General features: G+C 43.3%; 1 protein-coding gene across 10 annotated transcripts in view; it reads right to left on the reverse strand.

The window, feature by feature from the left end:
* The window catches only part of Dennd1a (DENN domain containing 1A), a 480,683-nt gene that overhangs the window by 144,040 nt on the left and 319,398 nt on the right, over positions 1 to 17,245 (reverse strand). For all 10 annotated transcript variants that reach the window (XM_052182388.1, XM_052182389.1, XM_052182385.1 and 7 more), the window contains one exon: positions 14,741 to 14,842. In XM_052182388.1, the coding sequence (XP_052038348.1) occupies positions 14,741 to 14,842 (102 nt within the window). The remainder of the gene's footprint in view (positions 1 to 14,740; positions 14,843 to 17,245) is intronic.

A 17,245-nucleotide genomic window follows, 5' to 3' on the forward strand; every position in this document is an offset into this window, starting at 1 on the left:
GCTGGGGATGCCAATTCAGATCCTCAGGTTTGCATGGCAAACACTTTACCACTGAGCCATCTCCTCAGCCCCCAGTCAATCTCTATGCCTTTGTTAGCGCTTGTCTCAAATTTGAAACAGAAAGTCTTAGTATGTGAGGATAATCTCACAGCACACTCATTTCAGTGATAACTTTTGAAAGAATTATGGACTAAATCATCAAGAGAAAAGAAATAGGAACATCCTACTAGTTAGTAAATGACAGGGCAAGTGTTTCTATGCCCAGCATGGGAGGAAGCCTTCAGAAACACTGAGTAGGCACTGTTATCCCTGCTATACAGATGGGAAGACTGAGACTCAGACCCCATCTAGTAGATGGTCCAGTAGTAGGCAGAAACCAAAGTCAAGGCTGGGTCTTCTCTACCTCACAGCCTGTGCGAGCCAGTTAACTTTCACTGCTGCCGGGGTTTCTTATCTTAGGACAGCACACTGCACTTGTCCACGACACAGGCGTACTCTCTCCCAACCTAATATATCTCCATTACTGCCTCTGCTCATTCCCTGCTTTCCTATTTCTTTCTTGAGAACATGGTTGGACCTTGACCTCAGTTGGGTTTAATTGCTTCTTCTGCATCCCATTTTCCCCACAAAATCCTTGGTTCTCTGTGGGGGAGGTAGGGCTATGCTAGTTATGCAGAGCTCTGTGCGGTGCAGGTGATGACCCTGGGGGTTCTGACCTCTGTTTCCTCCTCCCCTCTTGACAACTCATGGGCTACATGTAAGTCAGAAGTTAGAGGCAATGTCCTCACTCTACTCAGCCTTTTGTCAGACAAAAGGATCAATTTTCATTATGTGAATGCTTACTCTACTGTGCCATAATGGTTCTGGTTAGCATCCCATGAAAAACCTTCAAATCCTTAGGATGCTATTCTTGTAATAAAAAGTATAATTTAAAAACAAAACCAAAGAGTCCTACTTTCACTAGCTACCAAAGAAGGTTCAGAAAGGGTCTGTCATGCCCTCATATACTCCAGCCCCTCACCAGTAAGAGATACATACACACACAGTGGCTCAGGTGCACACACTTTCTACCCCCCTGTAATATCCACCTGCTCCAACCCCCGCCCCTCTTTAGTCCAGAGTAAGTAAAATTGTCTTTGCTTTTTCTATAAAATAATTCAGCTTTAACAGTAAGCGCGCGCGCGCGCGCGCTCGCGCGCGCGCGCACACACACACACACACACACACACACACACACACACACGCACGCACTGCAGCTAGGAAATCCTAACAACTATAGATTACAGGATCTGAGCTCAAAGTGACATGTAGTTATATTAGTAGGTGGCCATTCAATAAAAAGATCATTTCTAACCAAATATGTATAAGCATATGCATGCTTTTGGGGGAATATTTTCAATGCAGGGCTCCTCCTAAAATTCCTGGCAGTCTAGGATTAAAGGTCAGATTTAAACCATCACCATGCTTCACAATGCAATCTGTGCAGTGCTGCGTAATGAAATGGTTCAGTAAAGGTGCTCATGGAAATTCTTTTAATTAGGTCCAAGGCTTTTCAGTTGTCAACATGAATAAACCAAGAAGCATTCGCTTGCAAACAGAACACACAAAATAAAAATGTAAGTTACCTTTGAAAAAAGCAGAGTTGCTTTCAAAAGGAAAGTTAGACACTTTAAAAAAAAATATAACCTCTATCACTTTCTAAAACCATTCAACAACAAACAGCCTAGAAAACAAAGGTTCGTGGACGTCTCCTGATCGAGGATACTACTGCTGAACCCTAAGGAAAAGTATTTAGAGGAAGAAGACTCAAGTTAATCATGACTAAAAATGTTTGTTGAAAGACTGATGAGCTTCTTCCAAAGTAAAATCTGTCTTACGAGTCACTGTAATGACTTCTATGTATAAGCATTTCTCTGGCAGACCAGTGAATGTGGCACGGCAATACCAGCAAACTAAGTGGCACCTACTAAAGCACACCTTGATTCACTCCTGTCCTCACAGTCTGAGACCAAAGGGGGGCTCCCACTGCAGGAGCATCCCTAAGATGTGCTTTTCAATGCTGTGTTGAGCTGACAAACCAAACCACACACATCTGGGAATCTCTGTCATCAGCTCACCACAGATTCTAGGACTCGAGAACATGGTGGCTTGCTTTGAGAAGCCAGGGTGCACTTGTACTGAGCTCTGAGGGAAAAGGAAAATTAATTTCAGTTGCTACCACAGATTCTGATTTAGACGGACACAAAGATGTTCAGAATTGTCTTTGGCTTTGAGCAGTGTTAGAGTGTAAATAAACAAATACCATAAATCAGTGCCTTCAAGTTAGGTGCATGTGCATATCTCAGTTCCAGAACTTAGGAGGCTGAGGCAGGAGAATCATTTTAATTCAATAACATAGCAAGCTTAAGGCCAAAAAGACTGTCTCAGAACAAACCAACCAAAAACAAGTACCTTGAATGGTCAGTCAAGAAATGTAATAAATCTGTCAGAAGAAGTTTAATAAATCTGTCAGAATTTATTGATAAAGGCTATTGTTTAGACAGATCTGAGTTCAAATTCTGCCATGGCTGCTAGTTATGACCTAGATGCCTATAGGTGGGTGCTTAACCTCCTTTTCTTTTTCTTTTTAAATAACAAGGTGATAAAGTACTTTCATATATATATAATTGTTACACAGGTCAAATGTCAAGACTTTCAAAGCCCCTACTACAGTGACAGGCACACATTAGGTGCCTAATAGATGGTGGCTTTCTTCTACATTAGCCCAACTCTATAGCTTAAAAGTCATAGAACAAACATTTTCTAGGGCATCAATTACTGGGAATTTCTGTCACTCATTATGCTGGGCTTAGTGGATTTATTTAGTGACCCAAGCTTGGTGTGTATTTGGGAGTTAATGAAGTGCTTGGTGTTTACTAAGATAAAAGAGGAGTCTGTCGCAGCAACAAGACTGGGCTGCAGGGATATAGATTTCCACGCTGAGGGAGGCAGCCAGGCCGGATCCATGCTGGATCACATGAGTATATCCACACAGAGTGAGATATCTCCCAAGGGAATCCGGGCATCTCCACCTCCTCAGGGGAGGTAAAAAAAAACAGGAAGCAGGGTGGGGGGTGGGAAGTGTGTATAATAGATGTGTTTCACAGTGTCCCTGCTGTGATGAACAACTTGATCCACTTACAGTTCCAAACACATGATGCATAAAAGAGCTGACAGAAATTCAATTCTTGCAAAGAAAAGCATCTGCTCTCTAGTGGGAACGGCCAAATATTAAGCAGTTTTAAGGCAGGGCAAAGACCTGGAGGAGCGCACTTCATTATCTAGATAGCGTGAGCAGGAAAACGCAGAGGATTGCAAACCAAGCAGAGGAACCCACATTCCAAGCATTAATTACCCGGAGTAAAATGATTCAAGTTAAATCTTTGTTACAACAAATATTAAACCCAGCTGTGTTTATGTCGCAGTTGTGAAAAAGGAGGAAAAAAAAGAAATCCATGTACAATATCTGTGAGCTCTGCCAGTTAATTGAATTCGCTGGCAGCACTTCCTCCACGGCGAGCCAAACATCCTCAAAGATAAAATGTAGCTTTAAACAGACCTGGGGAAAACGGAATCAAGAAATTTCAACCAATAAAACACAACTCTTTACTGGTATAAAAGTGAAGTAAAATTCAGTAATGAAAGGAAGGAAGTCTCTTAAACATTTACTGCGTTCCAAAGCTCAGCGTTGTGGTTTACTGCTGAGGGCTCTTCTGATGTCCCACAGTGCTCCTGCCCCAGCATCTTTAATGAGGCCACATAAAGTCCTCGGTTGTTGACAAATCATACACACACACACACACACACACACACACACACACACACACACTCTGGTCAAGGTACACTGGATCACGATGCTCCTTTGCTTCCTGCATCGAATGCACAAAAGGAGTGGACACTGGTGGTGGGCAGCCCAGCCCAGTGCAGAGCTAAGACAATTCCTTAAGAACAGACAGAGTAACACCGTTCATGCAAACTGTCCCCCAAATTCAAGTCATATATTGGTAGATGTGGGACAGAGGCAGGGAAGCTTTGGGCACATTTTGGGAAGCTGAGAGACAGTGAAAGCAGATCCCCGTAGTTTGAGATAGCATGGATCTCAGCACATCACTGGATTCTTAGTTCATTCCCCACTGCCCCACTTGAAGTCGAATTTGTGCTTATGAGCACACTTCTCTGGTCTTCCTCCTGCTCAGTCCTTCCCACGTCTCCTCCGGCTGCAGTGGACTGTGATGCCCTTCCCAAGCTCATCATGCTCACAGACAGCACCAGCCCTTGGCCGCACCTTCTGCTGGCAGGATGGTAACTGCTGCTTCTGAACTGGTTTTAGGTCTCAGTACATTGAGCATACACCCAAAAGCATTTGAACAAATAAAGGATGAAAAAAATGTTCATTTCTAAATTAGCTACAGATCTAACTCCTGGAGAGGCTTTGACTGAAATGCCTGGAACTCCCATAGACTGAGGCAAAGCTGCTGGTATAAAATAAAGGTGGGCTGGAGGGTCACGAGAGACAAGATACCCTAAAGAACTATATGTGGCACTTTAACTTCACGTAGAAAAAAGTGGGACATCATCATAGGACTGTGAATCAGGAAGTGGTACTTCTGTGCTGGAGTATGCTATCACGGATAGTATGATGGTGGGTTGCAACCAGAGAAACACGGACAAACTAAGCCATCCTGCTATCCACTAGATCATCAAACCAACCAGCCTGTGACCTCACGGAGAATTTTGTCAACTGTAAACCCTGGACCCAGTGAATGCCCCCCAAATCAGTCAGTGATCCATTAGACAGTACACATTAGACATGCAAATACACCTAAAGGATCGGATCTAGAGGAGGATTCACTCCTGAGTACAGCATGTTGTTGCTGTGCATGGTCAGGATCACCTACAGAACAGGGAGATCTTGGGACATCTGGGGGTGGGGGGAATCTTGGCTTCTGGAAGAGCATGGCATTGAGAGACTCAGGCCAGGGCTTGAGATGAACATGAAGCCTGCAAGCTGACTTTAGATCAATAAGGGTGGAATACTCTTGCTGTAATTCTCCTGCCAAGTTCACAGCCAGGGAACAATGCATATTGTCAGGGAAACAGTATATTGCAAGTTTCATAGACACTAGCAGAGCGGGAGGCATCAACAGTGGCAGCCTCCCCCTCCCTTTTTATAGTAGGGCAGAAAAGCTTACAGAGACAAGGCTATCAACTCATGAGTAAATGGTCTGGGCAGCTACAGAAAGCAAGAGCCATCCTGCCCCAAAGTTACCTGTTGCCTAAGTTCATAAACCACAAGAAATCAGTTGGCTCCAGAGCTCAATATGAAATCTGCTCTAAATTAATTTCTAAGGCCTCTTCTTTTTAACTTCATTTAATCAAAACTTAAGGTAAGCAAATGTATGTATTTTGAATGGATGGTCAATTGAGTTTTGACATTCTATGCATCTCACCAAGATCAAGGGACGGGCCACCTCCTTACCCCACCAGCTGGCCTTGAGGTGTCTGTACAGCCAGGCTGCCTCCTCTAGGCCCTCTCTACAATGCTCATGAATGAATCGTATCTATCCTCCTGACTCTGGCTTCTCCTCACTCACTGTAGTCCATTTAGAGAGTCTCACATTGGAGTTTGTTAATTTGTGACTTAGTAATAAAGAAACCTACATAAATCCACACTCAGGCTGCTGCCTTGAGCAGCATTCACACTCACGGACAAACCTGTTGGATGCTTGCTTTTCCTTCTTAGATAAACAGGAAGGAGTGGAGCTGCCTGGCACTGTGGTAGACCTGTGTTAACTTCCTAGAAAACCAACTGGTTTTTTGTTTGTTTTTTGTTTTCCCTAAGTGGCTATGCCATTCCTATTCCCATGAGTTGTAGTAACAGCTCCAGAAAAGTTGTTCCATATTTGGATATTTCTTGTACCAAGCCTAAGGAGATGGCTCAGTGGTTAAGAGCACTGGGTATTCTTGGAGAGGACCTGTGTTTAATTTCTGGCTTTGACAATGGTGGCTCACACCTGTGTGTAACTTCAATGCTAGAGGATTCAGCACCCTCTTTGGGCCTTTTAAGACATTACATGCATGTGGTACATAGACATACATGCAGGTAAAATACCCACACAAATAAAAAAACAAATAAACCTAAAAACAATTAAAAAAATACTTGTGTTGGAGTTCCTGCTGGGATGGAAAAGTAATGTAGGGCCGGGGAGCCCAGGCGCCCGAGCTCTGAGAGAGGCTCCGCTCCGCAGCAGAGGTGCTGCAGCGCTGGGGAGGGTCTCCCTGGCTAAGCTGGAGTGCTGCAGTGTCATCAATGCCTCCAGCTTGGCTGCTCTCCTTCCTCCTTCCTCTTTCATGGTTGCGGCTCCCAGGGGAGGGTGTCCCCAGCTGGGCTGAGGTGCTCAGGAGTCTCAGCCCCACTCTTGATTTCTTGGCTTCTTGAGATGCGAGAGTCACACAGGGCAGAAAACCTCATAAGAGATTTATTGAGAGAGATGAATCTAGGGTTGGCTGCTTCTGTTCCCCAGGTGAAAACAGCAGGGAACTGAACAGTAGGCAAGGTGTATATAGGATTTCTTAGGGGGCGGAGCTTTGCAGGGCAGAGATTTCCAGGCTGAGAATTGGTGGGATTTCAAGTCTTGAGTTTGGGGAGCTTGGGGCTTGGTGGATTTTCATGCTTAGGGACTGGTGGATTTCCATGGGAAGGACAGAGATTGGTGGGGTTTCCTGTTCAGACTTTTCACCAGAAATTAGCATAATCTGGAAAGAGTCCTACTGAGAAGCCAGAGATCACCTTTGTGATAGCTGGATATGATCTTTGTGACAGAGAGGCTGGGTGCACACTTGAGTATAAGATAGTAGTCAACCTAGGATGTTGTCCCTCAAAAGTACCAGTCACTACCTTTTTGATGCTGCTGTTGCTGCTGCTGCTGCTGCTGGTGGTGGTGGTGGTGGTGGTGGTGGTGGTGTGTGTGCGCGCGTGCGTGTGCACACAATGAGACACAGTCTCACTGAGTAGCTCAGCTGCCTGGAATTCAGAGATCAGTCTATACTACCACACCTGGACCATCTTGTTTTCTGAGACAGGATCTTTCTGGGACCTGGGACTTGCTGATTAAGCTACGCTGGCTGGGCAGTGAGCCCCCAGAGACCTCCCTCTATATGTCTCCATTGCTGGGATTACAAGTATGAGCTGCTACATCTGGCTTTAAAGTGGGTTCTAGGGATTGGATCCAAGTTCTGATGCTTGAGGCGCAAGTGCTTTACCAACTGAGATGGCTCCCACAGCTCCTACCCAGTTTAAAGAAGCAAATACATGTTCACCATGACAAGACTCAGAACAACTCCATTCCCTTCATATTTCCTTTGGGCAACAAAGTCCTGGAAACATACTCATCTGATGTCTGCCTCTAGCTGTGCCTGGATCAGAATGTCTTCCTAGATCCTTTCACAATCATAAAATACTGCTGGTATCTATTTTGTTGGGTAAGAATCAGTAAGTTTCTCTTTTGATGGGTAGTAGTCCATTTTATGAGCATGAACTTGGTTATGTGCTTGTCTGATAAGGGACATGTAGATCTTTTTTTTTTAACAGAAGAAAAAAATTAGTGTAATTATAAATAAAGCTGCTAAAATATTCACGTATCTATATGTATATAAATTTTTATTTTCTTCAGTAGATACCTAGTAGTGTGTTTGGTCATATAGTAAATGTATGCATAAGATCTAGGGTGGTAAGTTTTTATTTTACTACACCACTAGGTTTATAGTGGTCCACCATCGTGGTATTAATTTTTACTCTCCACCTAACGATGCTATACATCTTTTTATGTGCCTGTTGGCTCAGTGAACATCGCTGTGGTGCTCTCCTTGAGTCTTTTGTACACCTAAATTATTAAGACCGAGCCTTAGTGTTTCTTTGGACATACTTTGGACAGCACCTTTTTCTTTCTTTAAAATGTTAAATTATATTTATTATTTGTATGTGTGCTATGGCAGAGGGATTGCACATGTGTCACAATGTGTGTGGATGCTAGAGGATAACTTGCAGGAATAAGTTTTCTTCTTCTACCATGTGGGTCCCTGAACAAACCCAGCTAAGGCGTGGCAGCAATCACTTTTATCTATTGAGCAAACTCTCCTGCCCCCTCTTTTTTTATAGACAGAATTTTGAGAATGTTTTCTATGCCTGTAGTTTGTCTATTTTGTTAAGTGCCCCTGACTGTAGGATGAAAGCATTTGCCATCCTGGGGTCTACTTCACAACTTTTTCCTTTATAATGCAAGTTTTTGGTGACCTAGTGAGAGATCTTTGCCTACCTCATACTCGTGAAGATTCTCGCATATTTTCTTCTACTTGTTTTATAGTTTCATCTTTCTATGTTTCCACACTTAATTTGTTTTGAGCTAATATTTGCATGAGGCAGAAGTCAAGGTTCCTTTTCTCCATGATATCCAGTTGTTTTAGCTCATTTATTTCAAGGATAGAAAACCCAAACCAGACCAAGCCTGTGCTCATGTGCAGGTTTACTTCTGATCTCTTCCTTTGAGTCTGTGAGCTAGTGCCCATCTCCACTGTCTTGGTTCCTGTCACTACCGTAGGTCTTACTTGCAGGCAGGTAATACAGAATGGTGCTGTTAACTTTCCTTCTCAACATTGTCTTTGCTGCTCTACTTCTTTAGCATATTCACATATATACATTTTAGAACTAGCTTGTCAAGCTTCCCCCAAAAAAGCCATCTGGAATTTGGGCTGGGATTATATTGAATCTATAGATCAATTTAGGCAAATTCACATCTTAAAAATATTGAGTAAAAAATATTGAGTCTTCCAATCCAAAACATGGAATATCTCTCCATTTATTTAGGTCTTTCAAATTTTTTCCCCTCAAATGGTTTATAGCTTGTAGCATACAAATCTTACACTTTTTTTGTTAAATGTATTTTGTTTTGTATGCTATTTTAAATGGCACTGTAAAAAAAATCTCATTTTCAATTGCTCATTTCATGTATATAGGAATATATATGAATTTTGTACAGTGACATTTTCCTGTATCCTTGCTGAACTCAGTTTTGAGACTCCTAAAGATTTCCATATACAGGATCGTGTTGTGTGAGCCATGGCACTTTTACTTACTCCTCTGTGTATATGTGTAGGGCAATGGTTGATCTCCAATGTCTTCCTCACTCTGGGTCCTACTTCTTTAAGTCAGGGTCTCTCACTGAATCTGGGGCTCATTCAATTAGGCTGTGTAGCCAGTGAGCTCCAGGGATCTGCCTGTCCCTGGCCTTCCCCTCAGTCCTGGGTTACAGACCCACTCCATGACACCTGAGCATTTTAAACACGAGTGCTTGGAATCAAACTCAGGTCCTCATGCTTGCTCAGTGGGACTTTGCTAAATGATTCCCTCAACCCCTGCTTACTTTTCTAATCTTCAGATTTGTGAGTTTTTTCTTTTTCTTTTTTGTTTTTGTTTTTGTTTTTTGAGACAGGGTTTCTCTGCATAGCCCTGGCTGTTCTGGAAATCACTGTAGACCAGGCTGGCTTTGAACTCAGAAATCCACCTGCTTCTGCCTCCCAAGTGCTGGGATTAAAGGCGTGCACCACCACTGTCAGACTCAGAGATTTTATTCCTTTATTTTTTCTTGTCCTAGTTAGTTAGCGGGTCTGAGACGCCAGTTTAGTGCTGAATGGGAAAAGGAGACATCCCTCTTGGGGTCTACACTTTGGTTTCCCAACCAGATATGACATAAGTAGGAAGGTTCTCTTACCATGAGGAGATTCGTACTTGTTAAGAGATCCGTACTTGTTAAAAATGCACTGAATTTTTCCTGAATATACATGCACTTTTTGAAGCTCTGGTTTTCTCTTCTGGTGTTTTCATTGGGCAGATCACTGAAACTGATTTCCAATCTGTATTAACTTGATCACTGTGTCTTATTATCATCTTATTTTACTGGATTCAATTTGTTAATATTTTGTTTTAAAATTTCATATCTTTAGAAGGCATGTCTGTCTGTAGCTCCATTTTTTTGGAGGGGGATTGTTTTATCTCAGGGTGATGCTGACTTAACAAAATAAAATTGCCTTTTTTTTTAACCTAAATGTTCTAAAAAACTATGTATGATTATATTTGCCTTTAAAAGTTTTAATCACAAGATTAAAAGTTTTAATCACAAGAAAATCACACTATTCTGTTCATTTATAACAGAATAGTGGCATTTACATTTTTCTCTTGAGTCACTTTATAAATTTATGCATTTGAGGGAATTTGTGCATTTCATCTAAATTGCCAAAATTATAGGCATAAAGATAGTCTTAATAACTTCATTTTACTTTTCTTTTTTTTTTTTTAAAAAAAATAAGCACTTATTTTGGAATTTTGCAGATTTCAGAAAGCTGTGAAGACAGAACAAAAAATACCGCATCTGTTTCACCAGCTCTCACCAAGATACTTCTTGAATCATCACTGGAAGTTCACTGAAACCAGGAGTCAAGCACTCAGCCCCACTGAGGTTCCTCTGTCCCTCCCTCTACTGTTCCTTTCTGTCTCAAGATCCCACACTGCACTATGTTGTCACACTGCTGTCTCCTCTGCTGTATGACTGGTTCCTCAGACTGTTTTTTAATAAAACTGACACATATCTATCAGTTAGTTGTAAAATGTACCAAAATTTGCGTATGTGTACATTTTTTCCTAATTAGAATACATTTGGAAAGGACAGCAGATATGAAGCATCTTTCCTACCATCGGGTCACATGACAGCCATACAACACTATTGTGATGTTAAACTAACCCCCAAACCTGGATGTTTATCCATGAAACTTATCATAGCTTTCTTTGCAAACCCTATTATAATGAATTTTTATGTTTGTGTTAGCACAGTGGGTTTCCTGGTGGCATTTTTGTGTGTAGTTATCATTCCTACCTATGGCCCTTCCCATCCACATGACCCCTTGCCTGGTGTCCCTTCTTCCCCTCAGTGACCTCCCCTTGCCTTCATATCCATCTATCTAGCTATCCTCTGGGTAAACTTCCTCTTTTTTTTTTTTTTTTTGCTTTTTAAGAAGCAAACCAGTTAAGCCTACATGTTAGTGTGAATGCCGTCCTGGAATGAGCACTGTCAGACAGTCCCTGCCTTCCCTCTGTAGGGAAGACTGGGTTCTTCTCTCCAGCTCTCATTAGTGACTAGACGGTATGTGTTTTTCCATCCGTTTATGTAAGAATTTTTATTTTATTAATGTGCCATGGCTGTGTGAATGTCTGCACATTTGTGCATGGGCACCCATAGTCCCTTGGAGCTGGCGTTACATGTTTGTGAGCCACCTGATGTGGGTGATGGTGCTGAGATCCAAATCCTGACTCATGGTCGAATAGCAAGCTTGCTTAACTGCTAAGCCATTTCTCCAGCCCTGATTATCTCACTTTTTAATCTTAATCTTTATATTCATGGGGTTGGGGAAATGGCTCCATAAGCAAGCATGATGACTTAAGTTTGGATCCTACTACCTAAGATGCAACAGACATCTTAAACTCCAGTAGTGAGAGTACAGAGACTGGTGAATCTCTGGAGTTCACTGGCCAGCCAGTCTAGCTCAATCAGTGACCTTCAGGTTGAGTGACAGCCCTGTCTCACAAAAATAAGGCGACAGCTCAGTAGCTAAAAGCACTGGCTGCTCTTCCACAGGACCTGAATTTGATTCCTAACACCCACACAACAACTTAACTATTGTAGGTAACTCGAGTTACAGGTGATGGAGCACCCTCTTCTGGCCTCTTTGGGAACTGCAGCACAAGGTATAACTACATACATGCAGGCAAAACAACACATACATTTAAAATAAAATCTTGAGAGGTGGAAAGCCACTGATGGAAAGACAACACTGAACTTTAGCCTTCATGTGTATGCATAATCAAGCCCATGTGCAAACAAATGTAGATATCACAGATACCCAGAGAATTTTTATAGATGGTATACAATCAGAAGTAATTAACTGCTTGAATGGAATATTTAGATGCGTGCCGTGGCTCCAATCTGGAGGATCATTCATAGGCTCATGTAGGACTATGCCACACATCTGACTCAAAGCTTTTCTAGTCATTATGAAGAGCAACCCTCTGAAACCATGAACCAGAATAAATTTTAACTCCATTAAGCTGATTCTGACAGGAATTTTGTCACAGGAACAAGAAAAATAATTCATAAAAGGCATGTTTAATGCTACTGTTAATAGCAAGATAAACCCACCATCCTACTAATGATTCTGTTTGTGTGTGAATTTTGTTTGTTTTTGAGACACGGTTTTTGAAGGGACTCTGGCCATGCTGAGCATGGCATGCATGGCTCTGGCAGGCCTTTCGCTCCCCCCCCCCTTGCTAAAAATCATTAGATGACATTCCTAAAGCTAGCCCTCCATGGTCTATTCCCTTATTTGGCCACTTCTCTTGAGGCTAAGTACCAAGGTCCAGTGATTAAAGTACTGAAGTCCAGCAATCCAAAGTCCCCCTTTGGCTGCTCTAATTAGTGTGTCCAATGAAAATTAAACACCCCACTCTGACATGGGGCTTACCCTTTTACCTTTATAAACTGCCATTTGCCTATGGGCCACGTCTGCCTCCTGTCTATGCTGAGGCAGTCCTTTGTCCTCTGGGACAAACATTCCTTGCCCTCTCCCTTGTTCCCTTCCCCTTCTGTGTCATCCTCTTAACTTTCTGTCTTTGTCTTTTATTCCTGCCCTTTGTCCCTCTGGGGCAAATAAATCTCCCTTTGGTGAAAACTTAGTCTTGGGGTGTCTTGTGCTGAACTGGTTCCTTCAGTTTCTCTGTGTAACCTTGGCTGTCCTGGAACTCACTCTATAGACCATGCTGGCCTTGAACTCACAGAGTCTGCCAGTCTTTGCCTACTGAATGCTGGGATTTAAGGCGTGTACCACCACCACCACTTCTGGGCTGATGTGCTTCTTTTATTCTTCCTGGAAAACATGCTGCACACTCAGCATTGGTTGGCTAGTTTTATGAACCTGTCTTCTTTTTCCTCTGGTGGTTTCTGAGTTAACAATAAACTTCTTTGACTTGATACCAGTCACGTTCCAACAACGTCACAACAGTTTCCTCAGAACATAACAACCAGGGAAGCACTACCATGCTCTACGCTGTGAACCTGCTGCTATGTGCTTTGCTTCTGTGTATGCAGGAACACATGGTGTATTGCTATCATTTTTATTGAGTATGTGATACACATCTTACACTGACCTACACTTTACTGTTTCTGGCTGTCTTCACTCCTCTGTCATACATGTCTCCTTATGTTAGTGTCCACCACCCAAGAGCTTCCTTTGACATATCTTATAGCTCAGATCTGCTGACACATATTTCTCTCAGTTTTTTTCTAATCTGAAAAATTGTTTTAAAAAGTCTGCTTCATCTTTGAAAGCACACTTTTAGTGGCTAAAAAGTACTTAGATTGAAAATTTGTCTTTTGATGAGTGGTGGTAATGCCAGCACTCAGGAGGCAGAGGCAGGTGGATTTCTCAGTTTGAGGCCAGCCTGGTCTACAGAGCAAGTTACAGGACAGACAGGACTATACAGAGAAACCATGTTTCTAAAAACAAAACAAAAACAAAGAAAAAAGGAAAGAAAACTTGTCTTTTATTACTTAAAAAATATTATCTCACAATGTTGTGGCTTACACAGTTCCTGACAAGAAATGTGCCGGACGGAACTACTTCTTTCTCTTAGAAACTTTCCCCCCATCTCTCTAGCTAACCTTAAGCTGGCCTCAAGGGTTCTGAGAAACAGACCATCACAATGTGCTACTGTGTGGATTTTGTTCAGTCCAATGGGTTTGTATAAGGCTCTGTCTTAGTTACACTTCTTTTGCTATCATCAAACACCATGACAAAGGTAACCTATAAATGATATTTAATTAGGCGTATGGTTCTAAGAGTTAGGCTATTGTGGAGCAGTGAAGGCATAGTGGCAGGGGCTGGACAAGCAGCTGAGAGCTCACATCTTGATCCACAAGTAGGAGGCAGAGAGGGCCAACATGGAATGGTGCCAGTGTTTTGAAACCTGCCCCAAATGACATACTTCCTTCAGCCAGGCCACGCCTAATCCCCTTAAACAGCCACCTAGTGGGGACCTCGTGCTCAAATGCTGAGACATAGGAGGGACATTTCATACAAACCATCACGCTCACTGAGCCTCCCAGAGCTCTTAGTTCCTCGCTTCCATCAGAACCGTTGAACGCTGACGATAAATTCTGTACACTTATTTCTGTCTTCCCCAGCTTTCCTCACTTTCCAGGACATCAACTGCATGCATGTTAGTCCTCCTGAGACTAACTAAAGGCCAATGCTTCACCTTTGCTCTTTGTATTGTTGTCAAACATCAGATGAATGCTTCTACACCTGCGAGTGCACCTTCCTGGCATTTCTCTTTCAAGGTAGGAAACTGAGGCCAAGAGGGGAAATTAATTTACTCAAGGTACTTTGCATCTTCATAGCCATTTTGTTTCATTAAAAAGGTACCTTGCTGTTTGCCATCCTCAGGAAGTCCTACAGTGTAAGGAGATCTTTTTAATAGTGTCACTGAACATTGTCCACTGTACCCTGATGTAGACTAGGCACACTGTCTTCCCACCTCTCCCAGCCCCAGAATCACAACACAAGCATACAGGAGTCAGAACTCACACATGGTACCCACCACGTCATTTGGGAGGCTCTGGAGGTCATCAAAAGGGGTTTCCAGGGTGTTGGTGTCCACGTTCAAGATCACAACATCATCTAGGGCCATGTTTCTGACCTTCTGCAAGTAAAGAAAATCCAGAATCACTGGAAGTGCCACCAGGACTTAGGTTCCTTCCCTTGGCTTCTTTAGGGAAGAACAGCACTGCTGAATAAAGGTGCGCTCTGCCACAGCCCAGGAACTCATAGCTCACCTGTGTTGTTCTTCTGTCATAGAAATTCTCTGATTTGTATCATCACCCGCCTCCCTCTACCAATGAATCTCAGGGGTGAAAGCCAGTTCACAGAGGCTAGGTAACATGCCCTAAGCCTAACAGCTAGAAAAATGACACTGTTGTCATTTTATATGCACGCGCACACGCGCACGCACACACACACACACACACACACACACACACACACACACACACGTATATATGAAAATTGGTGCTGATATTCTGATCCTAGCTTCTAGGACATTAAGGCACCTAAATAAACATTTTAAGGATCTTCCTAGCAGGAAGACAGCTTATGCTTGTCAAAGATTTTTTAACAGTTGATAAAAAACATGTCATTGTAGCAGAGGAATGCTTTGTCATGCATCAATGGGAGGAGAGGGCCTTGGTCCTATGAAAGTTCGATAGATGCCCCAGTGTAGGGGAATCGAGGGTGGAGAGATGGGAGTGGATGGGTGGGTGGAAGAACACCTTTATAGAAGCAGGGGGAAGGGAGATCGATAGAGGGTTTCCATGAGTGGGGGAAACCGGGAAAGGCAATAATACTTGAAATGTAAATTAATTAAAAAACAAACAAACAAAAAACCATGTCAAGAAACTGAACCCTAGACTCTTCCCATGTAATGGTCAGAGTCTCTAACTCCTGCTACAGATATCTCCAGGAGCCTATGTATCATCTTGCAATCGTCTACTAAGCACTTTCCATTGGTGGGGAGTCAGAGAGGTTGGACGAGATGTTTGATTAATGCATTTCCTCTCTCTTCTGAAGCCCCACCATTCTTGCAGGCAGGCGTGATGCAAATGAGAAGGTGTTAATAGCACGGGTGCTGAGCACTATGTGGAAGGAACTGCAACTTAGTGAGCACAAGCCCTGTCTGCAGAGGAGCACACTGAGACTCAGCCGACTTCAGGATTTAGCAACCTCATCACAAGGAAGTTACATGACAGCCAACCACAATCACCTCTGCCACTAAAGCCACATACATTTCAGAGCTCACAACTGTCTGCTCCATTAGGAGCTGAAGGCACAGTGTCACCACCTGTTTCAGAGGTAAGAAGGGGGGGCTCCATGAGGGGATGAAGCTGGCTCATCTGAGTGGTTCATCTGTGAAACCAGAATAGATGCCCCTCACCAGTCCTCCTAGACAAGTGCTTCCCAACACTCCAAGTGCTGTGACTTGTTGGTACAGTCCTTCATGCTGTGGTGAACCCAACCATATGATTATTTTTGTTGATACTTCATGACTGTGATTTTGCTACTGTCATGAATTTTAATAAAAATATTTTTTGAAGATAGAAGTTTGCCAAAGTGGTCATGACCCACAGGTTGAGAACCACTGTTCTGGGCTGTTATGAAGAGCAGAGGTCATATATGCCCTGGGCTGGTACTCAGGTCTTATACGTATGTGGCAGTTATTACTTTTTAATATGTGTTGACAGAAGAGCTGCAGCCTATTGGTAGCAACAGCTTGGATCTTACTTCAAAGGCTTATGATTATCATCAGAGGCAGGATCAGAGCACAGAGGAGGGACACCAGGCTACAGGCACTGAGCCGAGGACCACTATACCCCAGTATCTCTTGCCTTGCCTCATCCAACACTCCCAATAGCTCCAAACAGAAGGGGGAGGGCAATGGCCGCTGGAGAGCAGTCCTGGGCTGAAAGGTTCTGTGAGTGGGTGTTGACAGTGGATCAGAATTGGGCCTTGTTTTGGTGTTCCCAGAGCTGCCCCAGCAGCACAGACTGCCCTTGTGGGCTCTCTGAGCCTAGGCTGGAACAGGCTTTTGATTTCCTTCCACTCTTGGCTGGAGGACTTGCCGGTTAAGCTGTGTGGAGTGTTTACTTTTTCAACAATGGCAGCAGGCTGAAGAAGAGGAAAAACCCTGGCCTCCTTTCTTGACTTAGCAGGCCAGGGTCCCCTTAGTAACCGAATTGTCCCCAGCATTGGGCTCCAGGCAGGAGCTGGGTCGACAGTTTCCTCTCATGGGACAATGCTGCCCTGCTGGTGGCAAGGCCTCTTCTAAAAGGGCTGGCATGGGCTCAAGGGGCTTCCTGAAGCTCATAGTTCCCAAGGAAAGAACCACAGGCGGCTTGGCTAGAGGGTGCTCGCTCCTGAAAGACTGTGGTTGGGAGTGCTGGTGGAGAAGGCTGGCCCCTGAGTGTTAGCTCACTTCTCTATAGCATCATGCTGGCGAGAGCCTATTATCTTCAAGGCAAAGGTGGAGGCTCAGAGACAAAGCAAATTGCTT

This window comes from Apodemus sylvaticus, chromosome 5 (assembly GCF_947179515.1).
Source record: "Apodemus sylvaticus chromosome 5, mApoSyl1.1, whole genome shotgun sequence".
Taxonomy (NCBI): domain Eukaryota; kingdom Metazoa; phylum Chordata; class Mammalia; order Rodentia; family Muridae; genus Apodemus; species Apodemus sylvaticus.